The 13,437-nt window shown below is 39.6% G+C and overlaps 1 protein-coding gene and 2 pseudogenes across 1 annotated transcript in view; all 3 read right to left on the minus strand.

Moving 5' to 3' along the window:
- Window positions 1–3,882: 3,882 nt before the first annotated feature.
- The window catches only part of Rsbn1l (round spermatid basic protein 1 like), a 50,870-nt gene continuing 41,315 nt past the window's right edge, over window positions 3,883–13,437 (minus strand). Inside the window, exons 6-7 of the mRNA XM_010636910.3 lie at window positions 5,437–5,560; window positions 3,883–5,356 (exon numbers count right to left, since the gene is read on the minus strand). Of these exons, the coding sequence (XP_010635212.1) occupies window positions 4,715–5,356; window positions 5,437–5,560 (766 nt within the window). The 3' untranslated portion in view covers window positions 3,883–4,714. The remainder of the gene's footprint in view (window positions 5,357–5,436; window positions 5,561–13,437) is intronic.
- Window positions 5,531–8,885, minus strand: LOC109118466 (annotated as a pseudogene).
- Window positions 9,888–9,961, minus strand: LOC117284214 (annotated as a pseudogene).

Consider the following 13,437-nt stretch of genomic DNA (forward strand, 5'->3'; position numbering starts at 1 on the left):
GAGAACCAGGAAAAAAAAAAAAAAAAAAAAAAAAGAAAAAAGAAAAGAAAAGAAAAAAAATTTAAAGAAAAAATTTTCTCAGGGAGTGGGAATCCAACTGCCAAATACATTTTCAACACTATTATGCAAATTATGTGACTCAATTGGCTTGCTTCTGTTGTCTTCATGATCTTAAAAAGTACCACAGTAATGAACTTTATAAGGTAGTACACTTTTTCTTTTTTCTTTTTTGGTTTTTTGAGACAGGGTCTCACTGTGCAGTTCAGGCTGGCCTTGAACTCACTTTGTAGCCCAGGCTGGCCTCAAACTCCAAGAAATCTTCCTGCCTCTGCCTTCCCAATGCTAGGATTACCAGTGTGCACCACCATACCCCATCTTTAACATTTTAAAAACATAGGAGCATAAATTCTAAGTTTCAAAGGGTATAGAAGGATCCAGAGTTCTCATATTTTAACAGTGCAGTTCTTAGTAGACAGATTACAGTAATGAAACATACAGGAAATACATTTTACTTTTAAATTCTAACTCACATAAATTCTACTTGCCTATATTTTGTTCTCAGCTCGTTCACATTCCCTGATTGGCTCCGAAGTCCAGGAGGAGCAGGAAGAGAAGATCACACAATGCTTCCCCTGTGTGTCTCTTCATTTGCAAGGAAAAGACAACTGTTCCTAGTGTCTGTTCACTTTATATAGAATGCAGTCATTTCCATCCTCAGTCCAGGGGGTTACAGCAAGAACCAAACAGGGAAGCCGGAGAGACGGACTTGGAGCTCAAGTTGTGGGCTGAATGATCTGGAGCATCCTGCCAGCCCCAGCCACAGCAGACTTTTCCCAAATAAGCAACGCATCCTTGAAGCAGTGAAAAGTGTTCAAGTATCAAGTCAGCTCCAGTTAGGTGAGAAGGGCTCTTCTACCACTCTGAAGATCTAAAACCCGTCATGTCACTTTTTAACATTTTGAAAAGAATGACTTTTGTTCTTCCCTGCTGAGACAGAGCTGCAGGTAGGGCACACAGGAGTGTCACTGTGCCACTCCCAGCACCCATACCTAACTCTGGACCTTCAGCAACCCTCTGTACTCTTCCCCCACTGGCATAAGTCAATTTTTCATTATTAGGTTTTTACAGGAAAACAGTATCTGTGAGTTGGAATCAATTCCAAGATGTTATGGTTTGTTGAAGACAGAAACCTAAAGTGCCTGCCTTGGCAGCACATATACTAAAAAACTGAAGACAGAAACCTAAGAAATATTTTATATACCAAGATTAAAATAAAATGTCAAATTTAAGGAAATAATTACAAAAGTAAAAAGATTGTGGTTATCAATCTTTGTGTTTATTGAAAGGTGCAAGACAAGGAACTACCTTTCACACTTCAAAAACAAATCTTGCACCTCTGCTAAATGCAAAATGAATTTTGAGACAAATACTTTACATGACAGTAAATCTGCTAAAAAAATGTAACTAAAGGGAACAAAGCAGTGCTAATTCATTATTTATAAAAATCTTCCCTGCCATAAGTATTTAGGGAAAAACCTCTTTTATACTCAGGAACATTAATGAAATACCTTAAAAGAGCTAACCTAAAAAAGAAATGTTTTCCTACTCTCAATGACACCCTCATAAATGGAGACAACTGACATCCACAGAAATATGCACATGCACTCACACACACATACAGAGTTGTGCTACATCAACCTCATCTTTACTTAAGGTCAACAGTCTTGGTGACAAAGGATAATGAATATATATGGCTTTAGTAAAGTTTGCAAGTAAATACCACAAATGCTTAATTCTTTCACTAGCTAACCAGCTAACCTGAGTATGAAATATATATTATTACTTAGGTAGCCTAACAGGGTATGAACAAAAGTAGGTACTAGGCATAGTAGCACACACCTGTAATCCTGGCACTTGGGAGGCTGAGGCAGGAGGATTGCTTTGAGTTCAAGGCCAACCTGGGCTACATAGTTTAAAGACCCTGTCTCAAAAAAACCAAACCAGGGATGAAGGTTTAGCTCAGTGGTGCTGCCACCTACCTTGTAAGCGAAAGGCCCTAAATTCAATCCCCGATACCAAAAAAAAAGCCAGGGATTTAGCTCAGTGGCACTGTGCCTAACTCACAAGTGCAAGGTCCTGAGTTCAATCCCTGGTACCAAACAAAACAAACAAAAGTAGGGAAAAAAAATAATTGTTATAATAGATACCACTGAGATACCAAAGATTTTATGTAATGGTCTATATACCATTTAATAATTTATATAACAATTTATTCTATACAGCACACTACCATATAGAATCTATTTTAAGTGCTTCATTGTTCTGGTCCAAGATATTAGAAATAAAAGCCGAGATCTTCTATTCAGATAACTGGAATGTACTAAGAACCATGAATATGATGCAATATTAAAATAGAAATGTATGTGTGGCAAAGGTAGTCAACAAGTTCTCAGACTGACCTAAAGAGGATTTAAAAATTACACACTATTCATGAGACAAGGAACGTAAGCTTTACTGAAGGTGAACTGATTTACTCTTACCCTGATTTAGGTGTATTTCACTTCCACAGAGATTTAAGCATTTTAGAAAACAAACTTGCATTAGTTTGATATACGTTATATAAGAAAGTGTACCTAAAAGCAACCACTGTAGCTGTCTTAGATATGTATTCCTTCAAGTTAAATGCTTAAGGCTCATGTATTTCAGAGGGTTACCCTTAAAGACATCTTCTTACAGTGTGACCTCAGTGCATTTAGGTACATGCTCCTGGAAAACTGGAAATAAAGCATACCTTCTTAAGTACATCACTTTTCAATTTTAAAAGATCAAAAGTATTTTAAGCAATCCCTTCCTATGTTTCCATTCTGATTGAGAACTTTATTTCCCAAAGAAGATAAAAGCCCCTAAATTTAACAAAACATCAAATAGGGAGTAGAATAGTGACATGTGAAACAAAACCCCTACTTACATTATCATGATTTAGAGCCTCCCATCCTCCTATCCAATGAAACTGCCCATGCTGTAAAAACTGATTTCCTATATTTGCCCACCTTTTTATTAAAATGAGGGCCAAAACTAACATCACTGATGCAGTTAATTTTTATTTGTTCCCATGAAGTGCATCTTTCTAAATGGCTTCTAACTAGAATTGAGTTTTGATGGGAACCACAAATGTGGCCAGAACAGAAAACACTGAAATGCAGCACAAAGAACCGCAACTAAGTTATCAACCAAAGTATGGGAATAATAGAAGAACCAAGGAATAGGTTTGCAATGAACAGAGTTCCTTACTCTGTGCATGCATCACAGATTTGACTTTTATTACAGGAGTGGAAGCAGTCTGAAATAGTGCTGACCCCATCATAAAGAGATACGTTTTACTCGTCTTTAATTAGGCACTGGCAATTCTGTGTCCTACCACATTTATTTTCTAGCACTTCTTTATATAGGAAGTACACCAAGCTGTTTCCCTTGCTAGGGCAGGGAGGGAACCCTGAGAAAGATGGGGTAACACAGTATTTTGTTCTCTCTCTATATATAGCAGTCAAGTCATTGCCCTTATTTTATGGTTTTGATTTTTGCCATATTTTTCCCATTCTGCAGGAAAAATGTAAGACAGGATTGAACTGTTTGCAATTAAATTTTCTGTAACTAAAGATTTTTTTACTCAGCTATAATGAAGTATAGCACAGGTGCTTATTAAGAAGAAAACTTTCTACTGGTTCCATACACAACAAAGAAAATTTATGAGTAAATAATCTTGGCAACATATCTTCATTAGTTAGAAGGATTAGATATTATTAACATATCTTATTTCTCCCAACTTTCTAAAATTTTTTCTATTACCTAAACTGCTTTCTTAATGTTGAATATAAATATTTTAAAATGTATTCTAGGAAGTAGGGCTAAGAAGTTTCACATATTCATCTTATTCAGCAATTTAAGAAACTGTGCAAAATAGGATCTACATATATACATTCACACATACACACACACACTTTCATAACTGTATCTTCATTTTTTGAAAATGCTTGCACAGTGTGGAGAATTTAAATATTTACTAGACTTGAACACATACATTTTTGCACTCCTTACCACTCTAAATAGATTTACCAGCATAGAGAAACATAATGTACCCAACAAACAATTTAATTGAATTGTCAGTTTGTCTTTGCAGACTGAACAGAAAACATTTTATTATGATGAACCTTTATTAAGTGGCTCACATTGCAATATAAATCACACTAAAAAGATGTTTTAAAGCTATTTACACTACAGTGCTGACACATTTAAAATGAAAAAAATGGTATAAATAAGCTCTATGGAAAACCCTTAAACTGTCAAAAAAATTCTGGCTCATATTACAAAATATAGATATGTGTGTGTGTGTGTGTGTGTGTGTGTGTGTGTGTGTGTGCGCGCGCGCGTGCGCGCGCGTGTTAACGTCCACTTGATTTTAAAACCTACAACTCCAACTCAAATGATTTTTTTGAAGACTCCTTTATGTTTAAACCTACAGTGTTTACAGTGCGTCTGGCCCTAAGTGCTTGATACTTCACAGTTATGGACAGGCACTGAGGAATGTTACAAAGCTACATAATCTATATTTTGTAACAGACTCGAGAGCAAGTCCTTTGCTTGCTTTCAGAATTCATGAATCTTTATTACATTATTAATTTTTTTAAAAAAAGAATTTTAAATGCTCTGTACAAATTTAGCACAAAATGTCATCATCTTTTCTATCTTGATTTGAGTGTACTGAACTATGCTGCCTTGTATCAACTAGACTTATAAGACTTCCAGGACACAATTCTTCCTTTAGTTCTTTGTTGTTATTTTCAAAGTTAGAATCCATGTCAATCTTGAATTCTGTAAACTGAGCATGATCCAATTTTGCTTTACTATTCTTCTCATCCATATTGTTCGATGCTCTAGTCTTTTCAGGAATATTAATATTCACAGGTTCGTCCTTGATCCTTACAGATGCATTAGGTTCATGTTTAATCTGCTGTAATTCGTATTTAGAATGAAGTTTGTCTGAAAACACGGAATCCAAGGAGGTTTTCCTTACAGCACATATCACACTGTCCTTTTGAGGTGCAAGAATGACCGACGTGGAATCCGGCAATGCGCCTGTTTCGTGAGTGGCTGTGCTCTGAGTAACATCCTCCTCTGAGTGATACAACTTGAGTCGAATGTGCCATGCTAAACTGCATACAGCAGACACTGTCTTGAACTGGTGAACAACATTCCTTGGAATAAAGTAAATGTCGTTATCATACAGCTGAATCCTGGCATAGCGGATGCCTTCCCTCCTCAGTTGATTAAGTTTTGCATCATCAACCCACTGGACACACTGAACAAAGAAACAGGAATGCAGGTAAGTATTTTTCATAATAACATCTGAGCTAAAGACAATAATTATCTTAACTATACCTGGGATAGTGGAGGTTCATGCAAATCCAACTGCATCCGTTGAACTATTTCTAAGAAATCTTCAGCATGAAAACAAATTACATCTTTGGTTATTCGGGGTTGATTAGGCCTAAAAAAAAAAAACCTGACAATAAAGAATCTGCCATTAAAGTTCATTATGTTAAGTCTAATTAATACATTTAATAAATAAATTAAATTACTAATAAATTAATAAATTAAAAAGCAAAAATAGTTGATAGTACCAAAGTCTTCTCTTAAAAATAAGTTTACGTGGTAACTGGAAAGCTACTCTCCATATTTAAACAAAGGGTTGACACCATGAGTTTCAGCCTAAACACAGATTATTCATTTTACTATAGTTATTTATCACAAGCTTTTGAAGAATTAAAATGATTTGTACCTGTACACTATGTAAAGCAAAAACACTTTGATTTCAAAATTAACATCAATATCCATATAAATGAAGCACTAAAGCCCATAAATGGCCTGCTCTCTAACACAGCCCCCAGAGAGCAAGCGAGCTGGGCCTTAGGGAGTGACCGGAGTGTGAGGGCTCCCACTCCACCTCAGCTAACACAGGCACTCCTTCACCTGAAGGCACTGCTTGGAGGTGTGACCTAGAGGCACCAGCCCCAGGCACGGTCCTGGCCTCAGCCCTTCTCTCTGGATCTCTTACTCTCTGCCCCCCCTTACTACCATGAGGTAAGCAGTTCTGCTCCCCTGTGATGCCTGACCTCACCAGGGCCTAACAGGCACACAGCCAAGTGACTGCTGAAATCTCTGAAACTGAGCCAAAAGAAACCTTTCTTCTTTGAAGCTCTTTTCCTTAGGCATTTAGTTGCAGTAATGAAAAGCTAACTAACATGACATGGAAACTAAAAAGGTGGATCTTAAAAAAGTAGGAAACAGTAGTGCTTAGAAGAAATTGGGAAGAGAGAGGGGTGCACTGGAAGAGAGGGTGGTTAAAGGGTACAGAGAAGCAGACAGCTAGAAGGAACAGCTGTGCATGTTCCATGGCTGACGTCCGACTGTACACCACAAAACAGCTAAGAGAGAACGCCCCATGTTCCCACACAGGGAATGGCCAACGTCTGAGATAAGGAATGTAACAGTTATGCAGCTCTGATCAGTAAACATTGTATACTTGTATGAAATATGCTTTATCCCATAAATAGGAGATTTAGTATGTGTCAGTAGAAATTTTTTTAAAGTTAGATATATGGGGGGAAATGGAATACTTTCTTTCCACAGAAGACATATATAATCATACTGATGCATGAAACCCTTAAATAACTCAATAAAGTTAAATGGTCCTAACAAAAGTACTGATTACTCACTGGGGTCATTAGTGATTTTAAGTATAATTCTAAAAAATTCCCAATTCTTCACTCAGAGATATACAAATTTACAAAAGGTGTCCAAAAGAGAATTTTTAAATGAAACTCTAAGCAACTTAAATACAAAGGAAATCATGACAATTTCTAAAGACCAGGGGCAGAGATTATGTAGGAATCCTGCATTATACTATATAAAAGGAAAGAATAATGTATCACTGGGTTGCAGATTTCTCATCAAAGACAATATAAAACAATAATAAAATGGATTATCCTTTTTTTAAAAACCTTAATCCATTCTGTTTACTTCTCCCTTGCTTGGCTCAGAATTCAAATATTCACACTGCCAAAAGCTGCTTTCTGAATGTGGCTAAGAAATTCCCCAAACCATTAAGCCACAAAGTCTGATTAAAGAAGCTAAGATCATTAACAGTGATTCCAATGTTAAGTGTTTCCTTAAGATCAAGAAGAGAACAGTCAAAGAAGAAATATTTCCAGCCCCAGACTACTGTGCTAAGGACCAAAACTCGCTATCTGAGAGGGCTGAGGATCTGAGTGTCACAGCACTAGTTAGCAGGTAAAGGGGATGTGGAGGTCTAAGAACAAGCATGAAACTACCCTCGGAGGGATTGGGAATTTATTAAAGGGCTTCCTTCATGAGGGAAGCTGAGGAAATAGGGTGGTGGCCTCAGGCTGAGGCATTCCAGTCTCTATAGGAAAGCCACGAAGGCAAAGTCTGAATCTGGCCAAAGAAATGGATTGTCATCTTAACTCCAGGGCCAGACCTGAGAACTATTCATACATTCGAGATCGTGCCTAACAAAAAATGCCTGATTAGTAAGTCACATTTGCCTTTCCTCATCGTGTCACTTCAGATCCTCATGAGTGTCCAACGCCAGGCCTGGAACTTGCCCGTAGGCTCAGAGATGAGCCGTGACCAACCACACAGCAATCTGGAGAGTAGTCGAGGGAAAAGCCTGGCAACCTGTGCTCCTTCCTGAGGGTGGGACTGGACATGGTCACACTGCTTTGCGTGGCTAGTAGAGAGCTCCTTCCCTGACAACATTCCTCTAGAAAGAATTCAGGCAAGCCAAACAAAGAAGGGAATGAAAACCCAAGTCCTGAGGGGGAACGCCACCCTGGCTGGCGCGCAGCACAACCATGGCCAAGCGACCTAGCAAGTGGCAATGAAGGTCTTTAAGGGGCGGCGGTTGTCAGGGTCATTTTGCTCAGAGATTCACCACTGAGCCCAACCACCTTCCATAGACAGCACAAACCAGTAACGTGGGCGTCAGGGTAGGCAGACGTTTGACAAGTCTCAGCCACCTCTACATGAGAGGCTGGGAGCCAAGCCACACTGCGCAGTACCCACAGGCTTTGTAGCCTTCCTGGTGTCTAGCTCCACGCCTCTGTGCCAGCCTCTGGCCATATGGTTTGTGAAGACAGTATGCCTTCAAGGACCACAGTCAAAAAGAACAATCCCACTAGTCTCTCTAAGCTGCGGGGGTGAAATGTTTTCCTCACAGGATGCCCAGACTCCCTGAAGGTCTTGTCAGTTTCAATGGGCAAACCGGGAGCCAAAGTGCCGGCCACTGTAAGTGCTACAGCACTTGACAAAGATGGGGCACACTTGGTGCTGCTGTTCAAAGGTCTCCTCGTCTTCACTGGGGGAAGCCTGGTTATGGCTCTAGCTTGTGGCTTCCTATAAAGTCATCAGGAACACGAGGGATCTCGCAGAGCAGGACACTGAGGTGTCTCACTGATTCGGGCCTCTGGGAATTCCACCTTGGACTGCTCCTTCTCTGGGCATACACAATGGAGGAACAGCATGCCTCTGCCAGTTTACACAGCCCTGGTCAAAAAAGGACTGGTATCAGATGTCATCACCACACCCTTGACCAAGTGTCAGGGCAGCTTATCCAACAGCTCCATGTTGTTCAGCAGGTGGCCGTCAGAGTTGCTGGCATAGGAGTGCTTGCTGCTTCCGTGGTGTAGCAGCTCCACCTCCGGCTTGATAGAGGACTCCTCCTTTGGGGGCAGGACAATGGGGATGCTGCCCACAGGCCAGGAGTCCTTCTCGTCCTGCAGGGCAGTCTGGTACATATTCATCAGCATCTGAGTGAGGCATTATTTTTGCTTTAGTCATCAATTCCTGATTTTGAGGGAGGTGAGGTGTAATCTCAGAGGTAATTCAAAATGGTGCCAATATGCTTCCCAGACTTGTCAGTCAGCACCTCCATGCGCTGCAGAACATGGCCTTCAGCATGGCAACATGCCGGGCGAGTGCCAGCACAGTTGTGCAGTACAGGGAGACGCCCACACTGAGCTGCATGTATTTGCTGCCCAGCCCAACTCCTTTGAAGCTGCTCAGCATAGGCTTGGCCCCGAAGGCTGGGCACAAACAGGTGTCCCCAGATATCTCCACTGCAGGCAGATCACCACTCATTAGGAAGTGAACTTGGAAGGCTCCACAATGGTGGAAGTGGTCACAGGTGAGGCCTGGGACTCTGATGCCCCACACCCATGGCCACCACCTGCCTGCCCAAGATCCTGGGCTGTGAGCTCACATCCCAGAGGAGTGGCCCAGGCCTGCGAACCCGAGAAACTCAAAATGGATTATCTTTAAAGGGCAATATGGTAAGAAAATGTCAACATGGGATTCTATAATCTCCAAAAATATCCTCTGAAAAGGTTAAAATTATTTTCAGAAAACAAAGGTTGAGAAAATCTTTCACTAAAAGACAGCATAACAAAGAATGTTAAAGGAATTTAAAGGCCAAGGAAAATGATACTTAGATCAAAATGTAGATTTATATAAGGGAATGTAAAATACATTTGATTGGAAATAAAAAGATATTTGTGTTAAGCCCGGCATGGTGGCGCAAGCCTGTAATCCCAGCACTCGGGAGGCTGAGGTACGAGGATCACTGTGAGTTCGAGACAGCCTGGGCTACATAGTGAGTTCCAGCTCAATCTCAACTACATAGTGAGACCCTGTCTCAAACAAACAAACAACAAAACAAACAAACAAAAAAACATATTTGTGTTTATTTGATAAATCTCTTTAGCAAATAATTCTCTAAACATACTGTGAGGTTTACAGTATATGTAAAGTAAAATATGTACTCTACACAATCAGAGAAACTTCTCTAGTAACCAACTATAGAAATGATCCCTCAAAGTACAGCCTTTGTAAAGTAAAATATGTGACAAAAAGTGTAGACGAAATAGGGGTAGGAAGGAATAAACAGAAATACCATTCACTGTTTTTGTTTGTGTTTTTTTTTCCCCCAGTACCGGGGACTAAACTTAGGACCTTGTGCTTACCAGGCAATTGTGGTGCCACTGAGCTACATTCCCGGCCGAACCATTCACTGCTGAAAGGGTTTTACACATTATATAGAGATATAATATTGCAATATTTGAAAATGGACTGATAAGTTTTAAATCACGAAAATAAAACAGCTACAGCTAGTAAGCGAGTAACAGCAGGGAAAATGGAATGCTAAAAATGACAAGAAAGGGGAAAAGGAACAGAGAATAGAAGGCACAAAAAGGAAAAACAAGATGATAAATTTAAGTTCACATTTACTAATATTAAATATAAATCATCTAAATACTCTAATTAAAAGAGATTTATGATACAAAATCAGACAAAAATCAACAACATTCCTATACACCAATAACCTATGAAGAAAGAAATTAAGAAAACTATTCTATTCACAACAGCTTTAAATGTTAAGTGAGAGATTTGGTGTCCAGATGCTGGAATACATACAGCAAGCTGAGGAAGACAAGGTGCTTGGTACCACGCATGGATCTGAAGCAAGAATTGAAGCCCACAGGGACAGCGAAGAAAGAGACTTCAACACACAGGAGGTGGGGGCAAGTGACACTTTCTCCCTGAGCCCTGGCTCACTTCAAGGGAGGGCAGCTGAAACCTGCACAGATATGGTGACTACTGGGGCCCCAGAGGCCTCCAAGGAAAACTGCACTAATGGAATGGTGCAGTGGACGCAGCATACGGCTCTGAGTTATTTAGATTCAGACATCCCCAAGGAGAGGGTAAGTGGCCAGGAACCATCTTGGAGAGGGACTGACTAAGCTGGGAACTCAGAGCAGCTGCAGGCAGGCTCCATCTAGCAGCTGCCAGTGTCACAGTGAGGCAGAACCAAGCTCAAGCTGGCAGAAGGCACACAGAGAACTACAGGCTGAACAAATCGGGTTCCAGCTTCACAGCCAGAAACCAGTCTGAACTTCAATGGAACTAAAGATGCAGACTTGCTGGGATTATCCACTACCCTACCATAAAGCTATAGCTGCCTTGCTGTGATTAATCAGCTCAGGTCTTGCTCTGTCTGCCCACTCCGTCTACCAGTGACAGCAGAGACACACTGTGAAACGGACCTTTTTGTCTTCTTTTTTTTTTAATTTTGTCTTGATTATTCGATCTTGTCATCACATGAGTGTGAACAATGTTTCTAGTTTTGTTGTTGTTGTTCTGTTCTGATCTTATTTTTATTTCTTCCTTCTCTCTTTCTCTCCTGTCCTCTTCACCAGTTTCTCAAAGTTCAAGTAATCTTCCTTTGTCCTCTAGCCTTGCTTCTAATCTCTTCTTCATCTTCTATTTCTCCCCGTTTCCCCTCCAACTCCTTTTAAGTTTTCTCCCCTGAGGGTAAAATCACCAGATTGAAGACTTAATTACTATATACAATTTTCCGTTTGTTATATAACCACAAATCTAGTTGATACGGTTAAAGGCAGCAAATTAATAGTTACCACAGTTTGTCAGTTTCTAGGCCGTGTTTGATGCTGCTGTTAGTACTGATTGTACTACTTTAGCCAGGGTGACATAACTGTTCTAATCAGTTGTTCTTCCTGGTATGCCAAGACTAAAACTGCCTAAGGGTCATGAATAATACTATAGGACAGTGCCAAAGAACCAGGGGCTCGGCCAAACAGGCAGCAACTTCTCATTCCTAATACACTGAAGAGGAAGGATCACGCCAACAGACTCAAAACTCAACAGCCAGCTAAACTTGGAAGCCATTTCTGAGAAATAGTAATTTCCTAAGGATTTCCATATTAGCAATAAAGCTGCCAAGCTACCTGCCATAAGCAATTTACAAGTATCAACCCAGGAATTAAACTAAAAAGACAAAGAAAAGAAAAGAAAATGAGAAGATATGGAAGCAAGATGCAATTCCAGACTCTCAGCTCACCAAAGGCAAACCCAGAGGGCAATGAGGTGGAACACTTTGAAAGCCACCATATCTGGACTCTCTGAAGTGGTAACAGCAGAAGTAACAAAGCAGATGAATGAGGATCTAGAAAAAAATCAAATCAGAAATAATTTATCAGATAACCACAGAGATGGTGACATAATAGACACTGTTAGTGACTCTAGAACAGATATAGATTTAAAAAAATAGAAGAGCTAATTTAGGAAAATGATGGAATCCATGAAACAGATTCAAACATATCCAGATTAAAAATTCTATTGTAAAGTGAAGACAGAATAACAGATACAGAAGACTGTAGTCAAAGATCATGAAAAGGAAGATTTCTTAAAAATAGCAAAGGACCACAAAAAATTGATCCAACAGCTGCTAGATGGTGCAAAGAAGAATAACATAAGATTAACTGGAGTCAAAGAAAAAGCAGGAGATAGTGCAAACAGCTTTAAAAACTGTTCACAGAAATAACAGCAAAAAACTTCCTGAGCAAGGAAAAAAGAACTTGACACACAGATAAGTGAGGTATACAGAACTCCAATTAGCCATAATTAAAATAAATTACACCAAGGCATATAACAGTCAAGATTCCAGAAATTCAGCACAGGAACAGAATATTAAAAGCTGTTAGAGAAAAGACACAAATCACGTGTAAAGAAAAGTCAATCAGAATCACAACAGACTTCTCAACACAAACCCTCAAGTCAAGGAGAGTGTGAAGCATTTCAAGCCCTAAAAGAAAATCACCTCCAGCCAAGACTGATTTATTCTACAAAACTTTCAAATTTGATGGAGAAATAAGACACTTCCATGACAAAGAACATCTGAAGAAAATCATGACCACCAAACAATTCCAAAATGTTCTGAAAGACATCACAGAAAGAGATAAGGACTATAACTCCATGAACTCCAATAGAATGAATCTACCAGGAAAGGCAAGTAATTAAACAAAGAGGGAAAAAAGGAAACCAACAACAGGAAAATAACATGACCAGGTTAAACCAATATATATCAGTTATAACCATCAATGTAAATGATCTAAATTCATCAATCAAAAGAAATACACTGGAAAAATGGATAAGGAAGCAAGATCCAATAATATCTTACATGTAAGAAACACAACTAGTTAAAACAGAAATTCACAGTCGAAGGATGGAAAACAATACTCCATGTGACAGGAACTGGAAAAAAGCAGGGAAAGGTAGCTATTCTATTTGCAGACAAAGTGATTTAAGGCCAAGACTGATTAAGAGAAACAAAGAATCAGGAGGCTGAAGCAGGAGGACTGCTGCAAGTTAGAGGCCAGCCTGGGTTAAATAGTGAGTTCAAGGCCAGCCTGAAAAGAGAGGGAAAGGTAGGCGGAGGGGGAAGGGAGTGACGGGGGAGGGAGAGGGAGATATGAGCCAAGAGGAAGAGATAACAATCATAAATAT

This window comes from Fukomys damarensis, unplaced genomic scaffold (genome assembly GCF_012274545.1).
Source record: "Fukomys damarensis isolate Sample0158 unplaced genomic scaffold, DMR_v1.0_HiC HiC_scaffold_4, whole genome shotgun sequence".
Classification (NCBI taxonomy): domain Eukaryota; kingdom Metazoa; phylum Chordata; class Mammalia; order Rodentia; family Bathyergidae; genus Fukomys; species Fukomys damarensis.